The following is a 23,397-nucleotide window of genomic DNA, read 5'->3' on the forward strand; positions in this document are numbered from 1 at the left end:
AAGGAATCCCAGTGGTGAAGAAATAAATGATTGGATGACACTCATGGAATCTCTGTTTTTTCATATAAGAGGCTCAACAAAAGATTGAATATGGACATGTTACATCAATTACACCAGTTCAAATATTTGCCACTATCAATGAATGGATAACTTAGTCCTACAAAAGCTTACTAAAAAGCTTTATTTTGGGAAAGAAAGAGAAGTAGGATTTAATTGCCAATATCACACAAGCTAGAAAAGAAATGATCAGGCTTGCCACTCATATATAGACAAAATAACAGGATTACAACTGATGCAAAATAACCATCATCCATGAAAGCCTAACCTGTGCAAACAATAAAAGATTCCATCATTCATCAAAGATCTCACAGCAGCCACATTGGCGATAAAATTATGTTGATATACATTTTCCTTTACAGTTGTCAAAATTGCACGTCACAAGGAAAATGACCATTATTCAAGAACTGTTTTTCACCAAAAAGGCATCCCGGATCTCTTGCATTGTACAAACAACAAAATCACTGCTGCTAAGACACCTAACTAGAAAAGTAGTTATTTCTACCAATGCGGTCTAGGTCTGCCCATTTACGGCAGTTGATACTATTTAGTTTTAGGCTTGTCATATGCAGCAATATTCTGAGATTCACATTCAGGACTAAAGAGACGCACAAGCAAAGCTGTTGTTGAGCTTACAGACACTGCTCCACAACCTGCCCACCGAAGTTGTCGTGGGACTGTTAACCTTGGGCCTGCAAATAAGAACACCAGATAATAGAAAACCAGAAACATGATTCTTTTTTTCCCCCTTTTGAATATGAACAGAAGATTCATGAAACCAGATTCAGAAACAACTCTTAGTGTTTAATCATAAATAGGATACCCTTCCTCAAATTTAAAAGTTATCTGTTTTCCAACATGGCACCAGATATCATAGTTTTCAAAAATTCAAACGAAGATGCATAAAAGCCACTTCAGAAACCAGACGCATGCTGTGTTTTATACCAAGAATCAAATAAAAATTTCTCAAGCAGCATTGAAATTTAAAAGTAAGTTTTTCTTTTCCTGGAACCTTTCCTTTGAACTGAAAATTTTAGATTTTTCATATCTCAGAAGCAGAAGGATATATAAAAGGAAAATCTGAAGCTAGGCAAGGTAATGGCTCTCTTGAGCAAGGCACTTGATGAGATAACACCAACTCCAAGCGAACCAGTAAGAAAATTGTTCTTTGCAGTAGCGACAGTCAGTTTTGGAGGTAGTAGGTTCAAGATAAGCAAGCAATGGATTTAGGTCAGCAGTGGAAGGGGAAGAAAAGATTTGGAAGAACTTCCTGGTGAGATGCTAATGGTGAGAAAACCGATATGTCAAGATCAAAATACGAACTGGCACTTGGTCCTGGTCAGAGACCACTATCCTCAAGCTGGGGGTCTAACAAAGAGGCAAAGCAGTTTTATTTCAATAAAGAACAGACTTCACTTGCTCATGCTTTTCCATACTTTCCATGTTTACTTGTAGCCATTTCTGCAACTTTTGATTGACCTCAACAACTAACATGGATCTCCTCCACTGCTTTGGGCATTAAAACATTTTTCACTATTTCACTAAAAATCAAGCATAATATATATATATATATAGAGAGAGAGAGAGAGAGTAATGTGATCCTTCTGCCCGTTTTATCATTCTGCCCTGTTAGGCTCCTTCAAAAAACGTTGTTTTTGGTATTTTTTCTCACATTTAACACCATAAATGTGATCTATAGGTTTTTTTAGTGGGGACCGGCATTTGCATCACCGAAATCTGACCTGTATACAGGTTTTTCTGGTGATCCAAAATCAATGGCTATAACAGTATAAAGGCATCAATTTTTCCTGGCTCATAAAAATACATAACATGATCCAAGAGCCGATTCCCACTAAATCGGGCATGCTAAACACATCTAACAGTTCAGATCTATCATAAAACACTTCAAACTATGGGGCCTAATGGGGCAGAACAAGAAAATGGGGCATAATATGTTTAGTTTTCATATATATATATATATATATATATATATATATATATATATATATATATATATATATATATATATATATATATCAGTGTTGTGAAAAGCGTTGAGGCGTAGTGAGGCGCTCCACCAAAAACCGAGGCGAGGCGTAAAGCGTAAGCCTCCAATTTTTTTTTTTTGAAAACTTTAAAAAAATTATAAAAAAATATATAAAAATATAAATAAATAAAGAAATGTTTTATTGATGAAGTAACAACCAATAAGAAATAGAAAAACTCAAATAAGTACTAAAAAATATGAGATTAACATATAAAACTAAAAGTAACTAAAAACTGATTACATAACTGGAAAATATATGAGATTAACCAAAAAAAGTTAAAATATACTAAGAAACTGATGACATAACTGAAATAACTGGAAAATATATGAGATTAAACTACAAAAGTTAAAATATATGAGATTAACATATAAAAGCAACTAAAAAATGATTACATAACTGAAAAATATATGAGATTAACCAACAAAAGATAAAATATACTAAGAAACAGATTACATAACTGGAAAATATATGAGATTAACCAACAAAAGTTCAAATATATGAGATTACTCTAAAAAATATGAGATTAACATATAAAAGTAACTAGAAAACTGATTACATAACTGGAAAATATAAGAGAATAACCAACAAAAGTTAAAATATACTAAGAAACTGATTACATAACTGAAATAACTGGAAAATATATGAGATTAACCAACAAAAGTTAAAATATATGAGATTATTCTAAAAAATATGAGATTAACATATAAAAGTAACTAAAAACTGATTACATAACTGGAAAATATATGAGATTAACCAACAAAAGTTAAAATATACTAAGAAACTGATTACATAACTGAAATAACTGAAAAATATATGAGATTAACCTACAAAAGTTAAAATATATGAGATTATTCTAAAAAATATGAGATTACCATATAAAAGTAACTAAAAACTGATTACATAACTGGAAAATATATGAGATTAACCAACAAAAGTTAAAATATACTAAAAAACTGATTACATAACTGAAATAACTGGAAAATATATGAGATTAACCTACAAAAGTTAAAATATATGAGATTATTCTAAAAAATATGAGATTAACATATAAAAGTAACTAAAAAACTGATTACATAACTGAAAAATATATGAGATTAACCAACAAAAGTTAAAATATATTAAGAAACTAATTACATAACTGAAATAACTTAAAAATATACGAGATTAACCAACAAAAGTTAAAATATACTAAGAAACTGAAATAACTGAAAAATATATGAGATTAACCTACAAAAATCTTGTTGATCATGTCTAAGAAATCTTGTTGTAAAATATATATATATATATATATATATATATAATTTTTTTTTGCGCCTTAAGGCACAGAGGGGCGCGCCTCAAGGTGAGGCGCGCCTTTTGCGCCTCAAGGCGCATTTTTAATAACACTGATATATATATATATATATAGGAAAATGAAAACCTACCCAATAGAAAACCTCCCAAATCAATCTAATAATACACATTTATCGGATTTTCGATGTTTTTTCGAAATTCTGACCTAATAGATGAGTTCATCATGATTGGTTTACTAAAAATCGAAACTTGGATCATGCATTTTGGCTAGAAAAAATGGTATTTGGAGCCTCAAAATTTTATGAAATGGTAGGCCGTTGATTTTTTAAACCTTATAAAAACATATCCATGTATTGGAATCAAATGCTCCAAGAACTGATTCCTATAAAAACATCAGAATTTCAAAAAATACTGAAAATCCGATAAATGTTTCTTATTGGGTAAGTTTAAGAGGTTTTCTACTTGGTAGGTTTTTATTCCCAATATATATATATGGGGGAATGAAAACCTCCCCAATGGAAACCGTCCCAAACCACCCAAATGAAAATTTTTTGGTGTTTTTTCCAAAATTCTGATTGTACAGATGTGTTCAGTATGATTGATTTACTATAAATCAACACATGGATCATGAATTTTGGATAGAAAAAATGGTATTTGAAGCCTCGAAAATTTATGAAAATTGTACACCGTTGATTTTGAAACTTATAAAAACCTATCCATGCATCAAAATCAAATGCTCCAAGAACTGATTCCTATAACAAGCATATAGATCACAGCTGTACGGTCAAAATTTTGAAAAAAACACCAAAAATCCAATAAAACGTCAATTGCGGAGGTTTAAGAGTGTTTTCCATTGGGGAGGTTTTTATTTCCCTATATATATATATATATATATATATATATATATATATATATATATATATAGTGTTATCAAAAATGTGCCTCAAGGCGCATGCCTGAGGAGCCAAAAAAATAATTTTTTTTTACAACAAGATTTCTGAGACATGATCAACAAGATTTTTGTAGGTTAATCTCATATATTTTCCAGTTATTTCAGTTATGTAATCAGTTTCTTAGTATATTTTAACTTTTGTTGGTTAATCTCTATATATTTTACAGTTATGTAATTAGTTTCTTAATATATTTTAACTTTTGTTGGTTAATCTCGTATATTTTTCAGTTATGTAATCAGTTTTTTAGTTACTTTTATATGTTAATCTCATATTTTTTAGAATAATCTTATATATTTTAACTTTTGTAGGTTAATCTCATATATTTTCCAGTTATTTCAGTTATGTAATCAGTTTCTTAGTATATTTTAACTTTTGTTGGTTAATCTCATATATTTTCCAGTTATGTAATCAGTTTTTAGTTACTTTTATATGGTAATCTCATATTTTTTAGAATAATCTGATATATTTTAACTTTTGTAGGTTAATCTCATATATTTTTCAGTTATTTCAGTTATGTAATCAGTTTCTTAGTATATTTTAACTTTTGTTGGTTAATCTCATATATTTTTCAGTTATGTAATCAGTTTTTAGTTACTTTTATATTAGAAAGTGGCTTTGAATACTTTAGGTTCGATAATGAACCCATACATATGCACATTAAGTGCGAATATACCCACTCAAGAGAACAACACAAGCACATCATGTGCTAATACATAAACCCATAAAAGGGGTAAATATGACATAAAGTCATAAGTTGAATATTATTGAAGAAAAAAGGAAGAAGAGGGTAAAAACCCTATACAATGGAGCATAAGCTCCTGCAAGGAGTGAAAGAATTACAAGAGGGAGACCCCTATTTATAACACAAGAGAGGAGCCACATAGGGGGCTCCCATTGGGAGCCCCCAACGGTCACATTTGTGACCGTTGGGGGCTCCCCAACGACTCTTTGGGGAGCCTCCCTAGGTGGCGCAAACCACAAAAAAGAGAAAATAAAAAAAGAAAAGTAAAAGTAAAATTACAAACATATTCCAAATGGAATATGCGTAAAACTGTGAAATGACTAAACTACCCCTATGCCTATAAATAGAGAAAAATATATTTTATATATATAATTAGGATAATACATATGCATATATACCATATATGAATATGTATTATCCTTTATATATATAAAATATATATAAGATTACAAAGGTTGAATGATACATTTTAACACCTCCCCTCAAACTTTGTGTGGGGGAACAAAAAGATTGAAGAAAGCAAGAAGAAGAATCTCAAGGCTTCAAGAGCCTTCAGTACGAATGCCATTGAAAATGCAAATGTCTTCCTCCAACGTCTTTAACGATGAGCACCTTCCATAATCTATCCAAGGTACTTCTTTTCCTCTTATCTTCAAGATACTGTGGAACAACAAAGAAGAAGTCCAAGTAAAGGATATTTTTGCACTTAAATCAAGTGAAATATTCCAAATAAGATGAATTAACAAAAAAAAAACATATCATATAATTCATCCAAAAGTAATGGTGCAAAAAGATATTTTATGCATACAAGATTTTGATAGAACAAGATAATTACTTATGTATGCAAGATGATTTTTAGAAAACCAATTTTCATAATCATATACCATGTTTAAAGAGTGCATAATGCATTCATGAGATCCAATATTGGACAAACCTAACCTCATAATGAGGAATAACACAATGGTCCACTAAGGGACACTACAAGAAGCCTACGAAGAGGCATAAACTTTATTGAATGAGGGCCTAAAAGGCCATAATGAGCATATGCATATACTATCATAAAATGAATTAACACTTAAAGAAAATCATTAATGAACATGCTCCAAACATACTTTAGTCAAAATGAACATGGATACAAATGTTCAAAAGCATGATGAATATGAACTTCAAGGGGCTTTATAATTTTAATATGCATAGATCAACAATAGAGTTTTTCACATCTTTAGGGAGAAGATCTATGTCAAACAAATGTCATATATAAGAAGCATGATTTGACCAAGTATATTAAAACATCCGCCCATGATTCAAGAATAAATATCATTTGAGACAAAAGACTCATTTTGTATATTAAATACAAAAAGTGGCCGAAAAACTATAAACACTTAATATATAGATTAAATGCTAAAAAATCAATTTGATTTAAAACCATATCATAGATATGATTCCCTTGTATCTAAAAACACAAGTTATGACAGAAATTTTGCAATTTTCAAAAATAGTTCATCCACTACAAGTAACTACCTCATTAGTCCTCCAAAAACCCATAAATCAAGTGTATAAGCTACTAGATCAAGAATATAAATATAATGTCATTAAAGGCCAAATAACACACACAAAGGTGTGCAAAAGAACCTCTTGTCTACATGTAATAATACTTGAAATGAGTGTATCAACGATAAGAACAAGAGAATACACGCCAACATGGACCAAAAGCATCTCGTGTCTATGTAAAAATACACTCAAGACCAAGTATGTTCAGCTACTAGAACAAGAGTAACAAGCCAACCATGGGCTAAAAACACAATACATCTCTTGTCTACATAAAATGACACTTGAATTGAGTGAAATAAGCCAACCATGGGCATACATCTCAGCGACTAGAACAATGACACAAATGCCAACATGGACTAAAGATCACACACCATGGTGTGAATCAACGTGCCTTGTCTACATATGATAACACTCAAGACAAGTGTGTTTAGCTACTAGAACAAGAGAAACAAAGCCAACAAAGAGATACCAACACACAAAGGTGTAATAAAATTCTTGTCTACATATGATGACACTTAGATAAGGGTTATAAAAGGAGAAGACTTTTGAGGCAATAAAACTTGTAGTGACAAACATATATATAAAACCTTGAATCAATAGAACAATATTCTTCAAAAAGAATACCCATAACAACAATATATTGGAATAAATGTGTGAATATACACACACCAAGAACACTTGTACACAAAAGCACAAAACACAAATGTGCAAATGCACTCATAAGATTCATAAACAATAAAAGGTTGGGCAATAATCCCAAAAACCTTGATTTTAATATACCTTAAAACATTTTAAGGTTTCAAACATCATATATCCATCACATTTATATTTAAATAAGAGCATCCAAAAGATCAATGGCCAACATCAAACGAGTGACACACTCATATACCAAATCATTCTAGAGTCACAAGGTGCCCATAACTCACCTCAACCACCATCTATAATATGGTAAGTGGACAAACTAAAATGACATAACAATGAGTGACACACTCATAATTAGAGATCATATACCAAATCATTCTAGAGTCCTAAGGTGCCCATAACTCACCTCAATCACCATCTATAATATGGCAAGTGGACAATCTAAAATGACATAACACAAGGTGCCCTTAACTCACCTTAATAATAATCTCTAATATAACAATAAGGTCATACAAAAAGGATTGATGCATCATATAACATGTGATGAATATAAATAAATGTCATACAAAGGCAATGAACACTTAGGGAAATCATTTTCCAAATATGTGATTTTAAAAAGAGGGTCGATTCAAAGGTCCAACATAATTAATCACAACAATATGCCTTATAATAAATACGAAAATTATGTTCAATCATGATCATTATCAAAAGACTCAATAAACACAACATGAAATATTTAAGCTATGTCATGTGTGAGAAAGGAATTGGAATAATCCAAGAAACAAATCAAGCCTTTATAATTTGCAATTATATGTATACCAAGATGTAAAATGGCAATAATCTTAAATGTGTAAATTTAGGACAACATGTACCAAGATATTGCGGAAGCATTTATAATGATAAAAGAAACAATCTTACAAGTTCATAAAAAATAAACACAAGCCCTAAAGAAGGCAATAAAAACATCTTTTTATTGAAAAGAGAGTACCATGTGAAAATGTCTACGAAGAGACAATACGCATACAAGCATAAATACTTTATAGAAGAAGTGCACGAAAGCACTCACACAACACTTGAACAAAATACGCAAAAAAGCTTATAAATAATAAACATGCGATAATGCATGTATTTCATAAAATTGAAGCAAATGCTTGAGACTCTCAAGCTTTAATTATGCAATTATATGCTTGATAAATGCAATTTAAGACAAAGAAGACCATATTATGGCCAATGTAGGCATCCTTAGAGATACAATCAAGAGGTTTTGAAACTTAATGTGAAAAATACAAACAAACATGTTTATAAAGTTGTATCATTAGAAGAAAAATAAAAAATTAATGAAATCTTTTATACCAAAGGATGCAATAGATACACTATGCATTCTATATAGTGTGAGAAGATTTTAAAAGATCTTTCCTAATGAACACAATAGTTCATACAACATATCTATCACAAATAATTTTTCAAAATCCTTTAACCAAAGCTAACTAAACCAAAGCCATTGAAACATCTTTAGGAGTTCTCATAAATAGTTATCATTAACAAGAACTACTTAGGATTCATAACAAAGATTTAGATGTGAGAGATTCTTATACAAGAATTATATCAAGATTTTTAAAAAAAAATGCACTAAAATCCATAAACAAGAGAGGAACTCAAAACAAATTAGACTTTATATGAGAGAAAAGATTTTTTAAACAAAGATCATTAATCAAGAGATCATATATAATTTCTAAAAGTTAATTTATGAAATACTTATGTAAACATCATAAATCCCACATAATTGAAGACAATTTTAAGAAAAAAACATAAATTACTATTTATATGTGATGAGTAATCGATAAACATATAAACAAGAATTATATATTTGAATAGCAAAACAAGTTTACTAAATTTAAAAGGAGATATTTTAAAAAATTTTGAACATGCGAAATGTGAAAAGAGGTGATTCAACTATTATAAACACTACATATGCAAAAAATAGTTTCATAATGCATAATATGTTAAGAAAAGAGATACATACCGAAAGCTTAAGAAAAAAGAGAAGGACAATGAATACTTCACCATTTCTTGATCAACACGCTTTCCGTTGCATGAAAGGACAACCCCATCGTGACCTTGCTCTGATACCATGTTAGAAAGTGGCTTTGAATACTTTAGGTTCGATAATGAACCCATACATATGCACATTAAGTGTGAATATACCCACTCAAGGGAACAACACAAGCACATCATGTGCTAATACATAAACTCATAAAAGGGATAAATATGACATAAAGTCATAAGTTGAATATTATTGAAGAAAAAAGGAAGAAGAGGATAAAAACCCTATACAATGGAGCATAAGCTCCTCCAAGGAGTGAAGGAATTACAAGGGGGAGACCCCTATTTATAACACAAGAGAGGAGCCACATAGGGGGCTCCCAAAGGAGTCGTTGGGAGCCCCCAACGGTCACATTTGTGACCGTTGGGGGCTCCCCAACGACTCTTTGAGGAGCCTCCCTAGGTGGCGCAAACCACAAAAAAGAGAAAATAAAAAAAGAAAAGTAAAAGTAAAATTACAAACATATTCCAAATGGAATATGCGTAAAATTGTGAAATGATTAAACTACCCCTATGCCTATAAATAGAGAAAAATATATTTTATATATATAATTAGGATAATACATATGCATATATACCATATATGAATATGTATTATCCTTTATATATATAAAATATATATAAGATTACAAAGGTTGAATGATACATTTTAACATTTTATATGTTAATCTCATATTTTTTAGTACTTATTTGAGATTTTCTATTTCTTATTGGTTGTTATTTCATCAATAAAGCATTTCTTTATTTATTTATATTTTTTTATAATTTTTGTAAAGTTTTCAAAAAAAATATTTGAGGCTTACGCTTTACGCCTCGAGGCTTACGCCTCGCCTCGGTTTTTGGTGGAGCGCCTCGCTACGCCTCAACGCTTTTCACAACACTAATATATATATATATATATATATATATATATATAAAGGGTGGCCATTGTGAGCAAATCCGACTCCATGTATGTGTTAAGAATGGACAAAATGATAGGAATTGACCCTTGGATTGCATTTTTTTATGTAAAAATATGAGTTTTTTAGGGTTGGAAACTTGGCACATTTAGCCCCTTAATTTTTCAACCCCCGAAAAATCTGACATACACATCTGGAAAACGTGATCAAGGGCCGCTTTCTATTAAACCAAAGATGAGGATCATAGTTGGAGTTGGATGTGCCAAAAAATAAAAAGAAAAAAAGAATTGAAGTTTTTAACTAGGAGGTTTGGAACCCATGGAGGTATATATATATATATATATATATATATATATGAAATTTTCATGACCTGGCCAAGTTGGCCTTCTTGAATCCTAAGTCAGGCATGTTTAGGTCAAATCTAGAGTATTTTGGTTTTCAAACCATGGTCAATTCATTCAAGAATTACATAAGATGGACATTGAACTAAAGGAACAGAAGTGAAGCTTGTAAATTCCTAAAAGTCGGGTGCCCGACAGATCAACTTCTCTTCTTTAGGCACTGTAAGGTCATTTAAGTAAATGATGTGCCACTCATGAATTTGGAACAATGAAACTGTAGCCCACATTTTTATATTCTTTTTCACAATGTGGTAACAAATTATTTGGACTGTGGTAATATAAGAGATAGTAGTGAAATAAACATGTAATTAATATCATTAGGATTGAAAGTTATTATAGCCTAATTGTTTCTTTTAAAAAAAAGAAAGTTATTATAGCCTAATTGTAAGATGGATAGGAAATATTCAATCAACCTATTTGGCATGAAAAGGTTGTGACATAATGAGGAAGATAAAACATGACGGACAAAGAACAGAGATTGGTTTGCTGAAGGCTGGAATAAACACTTTTCATGCTTACTGATCAGCCAAAGTTTCCCTTGCAGATTAGTTACTAGGGTAATGACCAAGGTGACCAACGCTTGGCCTATTCTCTAAAAAGGATAATGTACTTTTCCACCAGAATAATTTTAGTAGTTCCTTTCTTTACATACTAAACAACCTTTCTTGTTTCTTTCACCTTTTTCTGAAATTTTTAGTTCTCCCCTTCTCTCACAAACTATGGTACCTGGACACTCCATTTTACCCTCCGCACCCATGTCAATGCGTGTGTCCCCGTGTTGACACGTGCCGACACCTGTACACACCATTTTATCTTCTGTACATATAAGTTTGTATTCAATTTATAATTTATCATTATATTTTCAGTATATAATACATATTTTAGATATAGCATATATATTTAGATTATATCCAGTTTATTTTGTATTTATGTGATATTTAATATATATATATATATAGTCGTGTCCCCGTACCCACATGTTTTGGAATTGCCGTGTTGTACCCTCCATACCTCTACCCATACCCACACCCAAATGACATACCTCAACTTAATTTCCTTAACAAGCTTTTCATGATTTATTATTTTAGAAGAAAAAAGAAAGAAGAGATCTTGTTTATGTTAAATTGTAATTCATAACATTGTATTCTCTCTATATATATTATATATATATATATATATATATATTATATTTCTTTCTTGAACTAGCCATAGGGGTATAGGGGTATTTTAGTCATTTCTCCATTTTGCACATATTCATATTATTGAATATGATTGTAATTCTTTTGTTTTTATTTTTATTTTTATTTTTATTTTTAAATTGAATGTCGTGTACCTTGGGGGGGGCTCCAACGACTAGAAGTGGAGCCCCTCCAAGGCCACTTCTTCTCTATATAAAAGGGCTTCCCCCTTGTATTTGAATAAGGCTTTGAGTCAAAACCATTCACTTCAATAAAGTTTTTTCCATATTTTTTTTATGCCTTTGTGCATTTGTGAACCATTGTGAGTGGTGCCTTTGTGCATAAGTGTTCTAAGAGTTCTTATTTTGCTTTCTTGCTTACTTCATTCATCAAGATCTTAGTATCTTGATCATAGTATCTCTTTTGAAGACACTTTCACATGGTATCAGAGCAAGACTACTATTGAAGGAGATCGCTTGCCACCTCATTCCATCGTGTGCCCTGAAAGTCGTGCACATATTTTTTCTCTTGGATTTTTTGGCGTGAAGACGCCTTGCAATATATATTGTGAGACTCATATCACATCAAGAAGGCTCTAAGTATCCGGGTGTGCTAAGATCTTATTCACTCTTCATTCTTTTCTTATTTTATGGGAGAAAAAGATTCTCACTTCTCTCTTGGGTTTAAACTCAATGGCTCAAATTATAATGTTTGGGCGAGGAATATGGAAGCCCATATCAAGGGTAAGGGACTTTGGGGATATGTCCAAAGCTCAATACCGGAACCGGAACCGGAACCAAAGATTACTTTGGTGAAAAATGAAGAGATAAAGATTCTTAAAGGAGAAGAAAGAATCAAAGCCCTTGAAGATTATAGTAAAAAACATGAGGAATGGGAGATGAGGAACTTTAAAATCCTATCATGGATTTTCTCATCCGTTGAGACTCGGATCAATGCCAACATTATTAAATTTAAGAAATATAATACCCGTAAATTTTATCAGATAAATAGACTTAAAATTTACGTCCTTAGGTTGTTACAAGGATATTTTTATTATTGTATGTGTTATTTGTATTCGGATATCGGATATTTTGTTTGGATCTTCAATATCGGATCAACAAAGTTTGAATCAGATTCTTAATAAGAAAACTTTTATAGCGGACCTATAACACCTGATGGGGATTCGTAATAGTTTATGCGACGTTCGGATCCACAATATTGCATTTGGAACCTGGACATCAGAGATTTAAACATGACAATGGTCCAATTAGAATTTTATGTTTGGATCCATAATAGTGGTCTAGATCCATGTATGGTAATTCGGATCCATAGTGTGAAGAAAACTTCAGATCCTTAGATCTGGATTTCTTAAAGGGTTTTATGAGCATAATGGATCTTAGATCCATAATAAATGAGTAAATATCCACAATAATGACCTTAGACCTAAAGTAATTTAATATGGTTCTATATTCAATTTTTTTTTTAAATATTTATACTTGAAAAGAAGATCCAGATCCGCGGATGGATCTGGATAGGCCCAAAGGTGGACCCAACTTGATATGGGTCGCGGGTTCAGTCGAACCAAACCTGCAACCGTGGTGCGTTAAAAAGGTAAACATGAAAAAAAAGGGGTTTCCTTAAGTAAACCCTAAGGGTTTAAAAAAAAAAGAAATGAAGGGGGGGGGGGGGGGGGGGGGGGCTGCGTGCTTTCACGCAGCCACTAGAGGGAAATGGGGTAACCGACCTCCCAATTTTTTCTCCCACGATCTCTTCAAAAACCCCTCCTCCCTGAGCTCCCTCTTCCTCCCACTACGTCTCTCATCTCCCTCTCTCTCTCTCTCTCTCTCTCTCTCTCTCTCTCTCTCTCTCTCTCTCTCTCTCTCGTTTTCGTGCACGACTGCAAGGCCACCGGAACCGGCTCCATAGTCATCGCACGACCAGGGATGAATGGCGCACGACGCTACTGAGATCACTGCAGCAGCCACCAAGTCATCAAAGGTAGGATTTACTGTTGTTTTTCTTGTATGGTTGGTCATGGGTCGAGTAGGCGGTGTAGGTTTCCTGTTTATTTTTCTTCAGACATGCCATGTGTCTGGCCTGCTTGATGGGGTCGACCGCAAATCCTTACTTAAAAAGGGGAGGGTAAGGGCTTACGGCAATGGAAACCCCAAATCGACTGATTCGGGGATTTCAGAATCTCCCGTGTGGGGTTAGACGAATTGAAGGTTTCCATCAACCCTAATCCGAAAACCCAAATCTATGATTTGGGGGTTTCGGATTTCCATTGTGAAGGGGATGTACGATTTCGATCTTCTGCTAAAAGGCGGGATGTCTGGACTCAGATGTCTATTATAAGGGGAGTTTATTCGACTTGGGGGTTAGATTGTATGAAATCAGATCTTTTAGTGGACTATTGTGTTATCTGTCTGTTACTAGTTTATATCATGATAAATGTCTGTCGATGTGGTTGTAGGGATTGTAGGTAGCCTGTTGCCAAATCAACGCTTATACTATCTAATAGTTATTATAAAATCGGTTTACCTGTGGTTTCATAGACTGTCTGCAAATCCGGTTACTGGTTAATGACTGTGTTTAGCCTTGGTTACATGTTATTCTCGTGTAGCATATTCAGTTTATGTTTTTTTTATATGATCAAGATGCTCATGATATTGCCTCTGCTATGATTGTACGTTGTACTGGTTCCCTATAAGATTTTCATATTAAAGTCAAAGTCTCAGTCTACAACTTGCCCACTTTTGTAGGTCTATGATCATTTACCTGATTTCATGATTTTAGAACATCATCAGATTCCCTCTTCTGCCTTGGTGACCATTGGACCTAACATAATATAGGCTTCACAATTCTCGTAGTACTATGGGCAAACAACTTGTCAATTTTACCTGTTTATTAAACTAAGTACAAAATGCAGTGTAGATTCTTTTCAGTTTGAGCATACAATTGTGGTCTTGGACTGTTCTTGGTTCGTTTGATTGTTCTTATGGCTATGTTTATAAATTTTAGCTGCTAACGTAAATTTCAGAATGTTTAATTGTAAATTTCATTTTTTCGATGCAAGAAGGAATTTAATTATTAGTTAAAATTGCCTTATCATAAAGCTTTATGAAGATGTTAAATCTAGTCAAAAGATTAGACATTACAATAGGTCCTTTGAAACAAAAACCCAGATCCTGTGTAATGAGATGTTCGAATGTTCATGTGCATGATATGCATAATCTGATATGCTCTTTTACTGTTGCATAAACTCTGTGTTTTATATTGAAAAGGGGTTTGTGTATCATCTTTAGAACATCATTGTGTTTTGATGCATGACTGTTGGTTCATGTAGGCATAAGCAGCTTGATGGTTCATGTAGATTAAATTGATCTGTGTAATGGAATGAATTGATGTTCTTAATGATAGTTCTACAATTTTGATATATTCTGAGATGTTATTTCCTGCATATGAATACCAACATGTGTCGTATTTTGCAGTATTGATATAAGTTGTGAATCTTATTTCTTGCAAATGAAATAAGCAGCAAATGTTGTGATTCTACATAGATTTGTTGTACTTAAATGTTATTTCTTTTTTTTTCATACTAATACAAACATCATGTGCTTGTGTGCTACATTTGGATGATCTTCAAAGTGCTATTCCAGCCATTGAATGGGTGCCAAAAGGTTATTTAAGAAAAGATTGCTCTTATGTGGTGGAACATTGAAATTTTGCCAGTACATATTAGATTGATCTGCTGGTTGTCGGATGTATGCTCTGAAGGGTGTGTTCTCGAATGTAAACCGGTAACCGAGCTGTGGTTTAGGTGGCATGTTACGTGAAAAATCTAGTATGCAAATTAGATGGAATGAAATCTAGAATCCCTTTATAGGATTTGCCTTGTAACATGATCATGTCCTGCGTAAATTGTTTAAAGCACATTTGCATGCTATTGAATTTTACACAGGTTGCTAAAATACTATTGTTTTTCGGGGATCAAGAACTGCGTATGGGCATGTTGTTTGTGGCTGAATGCAAAGCATTAAGTATGTTCTGATTAGTTTTTTTCTTGTGAAAATATAATGGACTCTCATATTGGAATGCTCAAGTTATGTCATATTTGGGGTATGATTCCATGGTTACATTACCACGTGTTCTGAATGGATCGTTTGGGAAACCCTACCTAATGGGCAATATGGGTTGAATACCCGATGCGGGTACTTAGGCTGTTAACTTGTGCATAATAACAATAAAACTGGTGAGAAACTTAAATTTAAATATTGTGGGCCTGACTGGTTTAAAGGTACCGGGGCAATCGTGCTTAACTGGTTTAAAGGTACTGGAGCACTCTGAGTAGGTTTGTGTAATCAATATGGAAAAAAAATGTGATGTTTATACATTGATAAAATGGCTAAGGTTGGGGACCTACTACTATGGTAGTAGGAGGTAGTTGGGGAAATGCCCATGTACTTTGGGTAATTTAAATAAATGAAAAGATTAAACCACTCATATTCGGGCTTACCTTGGAGAGAGTAGGTGGTACAAAACTCCGGGGACATGTGTTTAACTGTTTCGAGCTAAAGTGACTCGTTGGTCCCCAGTCCTCGGAGTTGGGGGACTCGGACTACCAAATGTGTCCTAGGTAGTAGCTCCATGTTCTTCTGCAGAAGTTAGGGATGCATCCTGTTTTGGTTTGGCCTTTGGGAGGTTCTCTCGGTCACTGGTCGCTCCCTTAGGATTTACAGTTTCAGTTAAAACGTTCGGGTTAATAAAACATCCATGAATAATAAACCCCTGAATGTTCTCTTCTGTTACGGGTGATTCGGTCCGTGTGTACCCACGAGATAAGAAAAGATAAACACTAATTAGAACTTTTTAGGTATCACACTGAGTAAATTGCTAGATTTATAGCTTCACAACTCTTTCAGAATATAGTTTTGTACTTTTAAAATACTTTAGAAATTGTAACATGTGAGATATTTGAATCATGTTGATGTGTAGCTAAATGTTATCCATGCTAATGTTGTGGTTGTTAGTTAAATGATATACATGTTACTCTTGTTGTATAGTTTCTTTATTTGATCCTGTAAATGCTGAAAATCACACACGGCACCCACATCACCTACTTGACACATGATATACCTGCAAGAAGAATTGCAGTATTTCTTACTTAGACAGTTGTAGTCTAATATCTATAAATTTATCATTTTTCAGGTGAAGAATAGAGTTTATGAGCGGCTGCGGGATGAGGCTTAGATCGAGATTTTTGGATTTACTGTTCCTGGAATATTTTGGATTCTTTTTTAATTATTAGAACATGTCATTAAACTCTGATGTTATTATTCATTTGATAATGAAATGAAGTAAATGATTTGGATTGCTCTCCACTGTAATGTGTCAGAAATATCCACCTGCAAGGGTTAGAGATGAGGTAAAGAGAGAAGAGAGGGGTCGGCGGCAATAGGGTTTCCCTCTTTTACTTATTATTTATAAGTGTTGTACATAGTACGACATTACACAAGAAGTAAAACCAAATTACAAACATGCCACTGCCCACGCATCCCAAGATGGATCCTTGGAATGTGGTGCGGGTCGGATCCATGATCCAAAACTAACAACCTCCCTCAAGTTGAGTATGGTCTTTGATCATGCTCAACTTGCCTTTGAGTACCCAAAACTGATGAGTGGATAATCCCTTGGTAAAGATGTCAGCAACTTGCATATCTGACCGAACATATGCAGGTTCAATTTTACTACAAGAAAATTGCTAATTAGCGACGGATAGTAGCGACGGCATTTTTCCGTCGCCAATTAGCGACGGCTTAGCGACCGTCACTAATCCGTCGCTACGTTTCGTGATATTCACAGATGTAGCGATGGAAAATGGTCCGTCGCTAAGCCGTCGCTACTTAGCGACGGACCAGTTTTGTCGCAACAACATGCTGCGGTTAGCGACGGATGGGGTGACGGTATTTTTCCGTCGCTACTTAGCGACGCCGTGAGCGACAAACATATTCCGTCGCTAAGGAGTTGTATATATTTACGTCGGCTTAGCGACGGAATAATTCTGTCGTCAATCCGTCGCTAATTTTCGCGTAAATCAGATCAGATACGAGCATGATCGAATCATATATATAGTTTTTTGCCTGCCTTAAAGCACATCTGAGCATGGTAGAATCACATATAGAGTTTTTCTAGATGCCCTAGAACACATATGAACATGTTATAATCACATATTCAATTTTTTGACTGCCTTAGCACACATATGAGCATGATAGATTATATATATATATATATATATATATATATATATATATATATATATATATATATATATATATATATATATATATATATATAACTTTTTATCTGCCTTAGAGCACATATGAGCATGATAGAATCACATATAGAGTTTTTTTATTGCCTTAGATCACACATTAGCACATGATAGAATCACATATAGTGTGTAATTTATTATATTTTGTTTATCAATACTGACTGTTCTTTTCTTGTGTAGGCTGCTAGCGATAATCAGCGTAGTGGAGCTGAAGGGACAGATAAAGACAATGAACAAGAAGACGCACAAAATCTTGGCGATGATTAGAGGACTGTGTTGAAGAAGTTCTATTTTTTTTATGTTTCCTAATTGTAATTGTTGAATTGTAAATAATTAAACTTCTTAATTTTAAGGTGGAACTATTAATTGTTGTAGATTCTTGTTATATGAAATTTTTTGTGTGGTTTGTTTTTTATTTACAGGAAATAGAAATTGCTCGGTATTTAATTTTCAAATAAATTTTTTTAAATTTTTTTTCGTGTTTGCGACGGATTAGCGACGGAACCATCCGTCGCTATTCATATTAAACTAGCGACGGAAGTAAATCCGTCGCCACGCCGTGGTCGCCGTTTAGTACCGGCGGATTGGCGACGGAATATAGTGCTCGTTATTCCGTCGCAATTAGCGACGGACCTGGCGACGGAATAATTCCGTCGCCAGTTAGCGTCGAAATATTCGCGACGTAAGCATACTGTCGCCTCGTTGTCGCTAATCCGTCGCTAACCATGTTAGCGACGGATTAGCAACGGAATGTGGTTGTCGCTAATCTACTGCTTTGTTGTAGTGTTTCTTTTTCTTCCATCTTTTGCCTAACAAAATGTTGATCGATTTCGATATGCTTCGTGCGACAATGAAGGATGGGATTGAAGGCAATATTAATAGCACTCTGATTATCGCAAAGAAGCATAGAGGACAAGATCGGTTCTTGTAATTCTTGTACTAGATGTCTCACCCATGTAACATCGGTTGTTCCTGCTGCCATTGCACGATATTCTGCTTCAGTACTAGATCGCGCCACTGTCTTTTGCTTCTTGCTACTCCATGTTGCAATATTATTTCCGATAAGAATGCAATACCCCGAAACTGATCTGCCCTCGTCAGGATCACCCGCCCAGTCTGCGTCTGTGTAGGTGAATAGTCGATGCTCTGACATATAAGTTGTGTCCTTGGTGTACATCAAGCCATCTCCAATCCTACCCTTTAAATACCGAAGGATCCTTTTTACTCCTTCCATATGTACATCTGTAGGAGCATACATAAACTGTGAAGCCTGATTGACAGAGTATGCTATGTCAGGCCTAGTGAATGTTAAGTATTCTAACATCCCTACAACTCGACGATACAAAGTAGGATCATGATAAGTAGTGCCTTCTTTAGCACTTAGCTTATGATTTAGAAGGCAAGGTATGCTAATTGGTTTACAATTCTCCATCCCTGTAGCAAGTAAAATATCAATAGTGTACTTATGTTGGCTCAATGTAATAGTCTCATGTCGACTATCAACTTCCACACCCAAAAAATATCGCAAGGGACCCAAGTTTTTCATCTTGAATTTAGCCATCAGCCTAGACTTAACCCAAGATATGTGAACCTCATCACTCCCGGTAATAATGATGTCATCAACATATATAAGCACCCAAACAATAGCTGAATCACTTTTGAATATGAACAATGAATGATCTAGAACACTTTTAGTGAACCCATGATGCTGGATCTTCGTGGAAAAACTTTCAAACCAAGATCGAGAAGCTTGTTTCAAGCCATAAAGAGAGCGTTGAAGTTTACATACCCAATTGGATGAATCATGCATACTATAACCAGGTGGCTGCCCCATGTAAACTTCTTCCTTTAGTTCACCATGCAAAAAGGCATTTTTAACATCAAGTTGACTGAGTGACCATCCATGTTGTAATGCCAATGCAATGATAATCCTGACGGTGCCCAATTTTACTACTGGGCTGAACGTTTCATCGTAGTCCTGCCCATACTGTTGTGTGAAACCTCGTGCGACCAGACGAGTTTTATAGCGCTCAACACTGCCATCCGGTTTGTGCTTGATCTTGTACACCCATTTGGACCCTACAACATTCTTGTTATCTGGCCTTGGTACAATTTCCCATGTATTGCATTCATGCAATGCTTCTATTTCCTCATTCATCGCCTCTACCCAGGCACGGGAATGTACAACATCATGAAAGGAGGAAGGTTCTGTTTCTTTGGACACTCTGGTTAAAAATGTTTGAAAATCCAAAGAGAAATTGTTATAACTTACCCAGTGATCTATAGGATGTCTAATCCGAGTAGAACGTCATAGAGGAGTCTCATCATTGACTGGATGAGCTCTACGAGAATAAACAAGACCAGAAAAACGTGAGGATGTTGTAGGAGGAATGTCTTCCATATGCGGTTCCACATCGAAAGTATAGGGCTCATTGTCTGTCAATAAAGATGAATCCTCATAAGGCAATGAGTCATATAAAAGTGAGTCACTGAGCCAAGGATCATAACTGTCCTGTGTATCTGTGGAAGACGAACCCAGAGTGTCGAAATTCTCATCATCAAAAACATGTCTAGATACCCGAATTTTGCTTGTATGAGGATCATAACACCTGTATCCCTTATATTCATCTGCATACCCAAGAAACTTGCAGTGTACAGCTCTGTCTTGAAACTTATTTCTCAATGAATGATCAATGTGAACATAACATACACAACCAAAAGGATGTAGTTCTTCATATGATGGATGACAATTATAAAGAACAAAGTATGGAGAATTATCTTCAAGGATGGTCATGGGCAACCTGTTGATAACGTAAACAGCTGTATGGAAAGCCTCGGTCCAAAGAGAGAAGGGAATACCCACAGTGTGCATCATGCTCAAGGTTGTCTCAACAATATGCCTGTGTTTTCTCTCAGCTACTCCATTTTGTTGAGGGGTATGAGGGCAAGAAATGTTACGTGTAATGTCATGCTCCTTCAAATATTCACTAAAATCATGGGATATGTATTCTCCCCCCCATCACACTGGAAATATACAACATTGGTATTGAATTGGTTTTGGACTAGTGCATGAAACTGTTTGAACAACTTGAAAACTTCATGTTTGTTTTTCATGAAGTAAATCCAACTAAATCGAGTGTAAGAATCAAGAAAGAGTACATAGTATCGAGATCCAGAAAGAGAGGCAGTGGGCGCAGGACCTCAAACATCAGAGCATATAATCTCAAAAGGATTTGTTGCTCTTTTATTGATACTATGAAAAGGAAGTACATGACTTTTGCATAAATGACAACTTGGACATTTTGACTCTAAACTGACTGCGGGTATTAGACAAAAACTTGACTACAATGACCCAAACGAAGATGTCATAAGTCTGGCTTATTAAGTTTCAAGACTCTAGATGAAGAACTATGATCTGTGGATCGACTCAAAAATGTTGGAAAGGAAGGAGCTGAAGAAGCCACGGCTACGGAAGACGACGTCTTCAAAGGCACATGAGATTCTTCAAAGACATACATGTTCCCGCGCCGTTCACCTTTAGCGAGCGTCTTCTTGGTGTGAAGATCTTTACGATAAACAGAAGGAGTAAATTCAACGGAAGAATTTGTTTCATCAACTAATTTAGACACAGATAGAATATTCTTTTGAATAGCAGGTGTGAGTAAGACATTTGACAAGGGTAATTGAGATTCAGGCAAAGAAAGGGAGACATTTCCAGTGTGAGAGATGGGGTGGTGAGATCCATCTCCTATGACTATAGTGTCATTTCCAGTGTAAGGAGTCAAGTGAGAAAATTTACCTGCATCAGAAGTAACATGTGTTGTTGCCCCTGAATCAATATACCATACACCACCATCATTTTGACGCAAGTTCATCTGATTGAAAGTAGTCATAAGGATATTTTGTACGTCCTGTGGAAGAACCTGTCCCTGAGGAGTGCATGCAAACGTCTGAGTTGCCCTCTGCCCTGGCCTCCCTGTTTTGTTCTGGTTCTGAGGATTGTACCAGCAATTTGCTTTAACATGTCCCCGCTTGTTGCATAGAAAACAAGTAGGAACACGTCCCCCTCGTGGTACACTGCTTGAGCCAAGGCCTCCTCCAGCTGGTATAGGTAGTAATCCTCCTTTGTTTATAGTTGTTCCATTTGGACGAGGAGTAAATAAGGCTCCTGTTTGAATAGGCGTATGTGCCATCATCACAGGATGAGTATCATCTGACGCGTGTTTCTGATTTAAACTGACCTCATATTGCAAAAGCTTAGATTGAAGATCATCAAAACATGGAAGAACTGAGACAACCTGGAGTGTTGTGCAAAACATGTGATATTCAGGTCCAAGGCTACCTAATACCTGTTGTACCATGTCCTTATCTGATACAAGACTTCCAATGGCAGCTAACTGATCTGTAATAACCCTGACATCCCCCATGAACTCTGTAATAGATTTGTTTCCTTTTCGCATGGATTGGAATTGCCACTTGAGTTGCAAAGCCCGAGATTCAGAAACCTGAGAAAAGGAATAAGCTAGTCCATTCCACAACTCGGCAGCAGATTGATCATCAGAAATAGTTTGTAAAACACGATCAGAAAGTGTGGAAGTTATGTAAGCAACTAATGTCTGATCCCGTTGTACCCATATGTCATAAGCAGGATTGGTGGTTCGAAGTTGACTCACCTTCCCATCTTCACCTGTTATTTCTTGCATGATATGTGTAGGTGGGGCGGGTGATCGCCCATCTAGATGCCCATAAAGACCATGACTGCGAATAAAAGGCACAATCTGACGTTTCCAAAGTAAGTAGTTATCATGAGATAACTTGTGGGTCATGAGGTGAGTAAGAAAACTAGGGTTCAACTTGGAATCCATGGATTATATGAAGAATGAGAAGCCAAAACTGTTCTAACAGTGTATTGAAGAGGAGACAGCAATGCTGTGTGCTAAAAATAATATCAGCACACACGTTATTCAGAGAAAGAGGAAAACAGCAATGTTGTTGTGGGATGAAAATGCTACCAGCACACACGTTACACAGAGAAAAAGGAACAGCAATGCTGCTGTGTGCTGAAAATGATATCAGCACACACGTTACACAGAAAAAGGGAAAGAATCAGAAATATTTTGGAGAGAAAAACAAAAACTCGGTAGACTGAAACAGGATGTTAAGACATGCGTACCAGAAATATTGAGAATGAGAAGAACC

The 23,397-nt window shown here is 34.7% G+C and overlaps 1 protein-coding gene across 1 annotated transcript in view; it reads right to left on the reverse strand.

Annotated features, from left to right (window-relative positions):
• Positions 1–300: 300 nt before the first annotated feature.
• The window catches only part of LOC149826683 (40S ribosomal protein), a 44,834-nt gene continuing 21,737 nt past the window's right edge, over positions 301–23,397 (reverse strand). Inside the window, exon 2 of the mRNA XM_090020099.1 lies at positions 301–749. Coding sequence (XP_089876225.1) covers positions 601–749 — 149 coding nt within the window. The 3' untranslated portion in view covers positions 301–600. The remainder of the gene's footprint in view (positions 750–23,397) is intronic.

The sequence above is a fragment of the Nuphar pumila genome, chromosome 10 (genome assembly GCF_984573655.1).
Source record: "Nuphar pumila chromosome 10, dmNupPumi1.hap1.1, whole genome shotgun sequence".
NCBI lineage: Eukaryota > Viridiplantae > Streptophyta > Magnoliopsida > Nymphaeales > Nymphaeaceae > Nuphar > Nuphar pumila.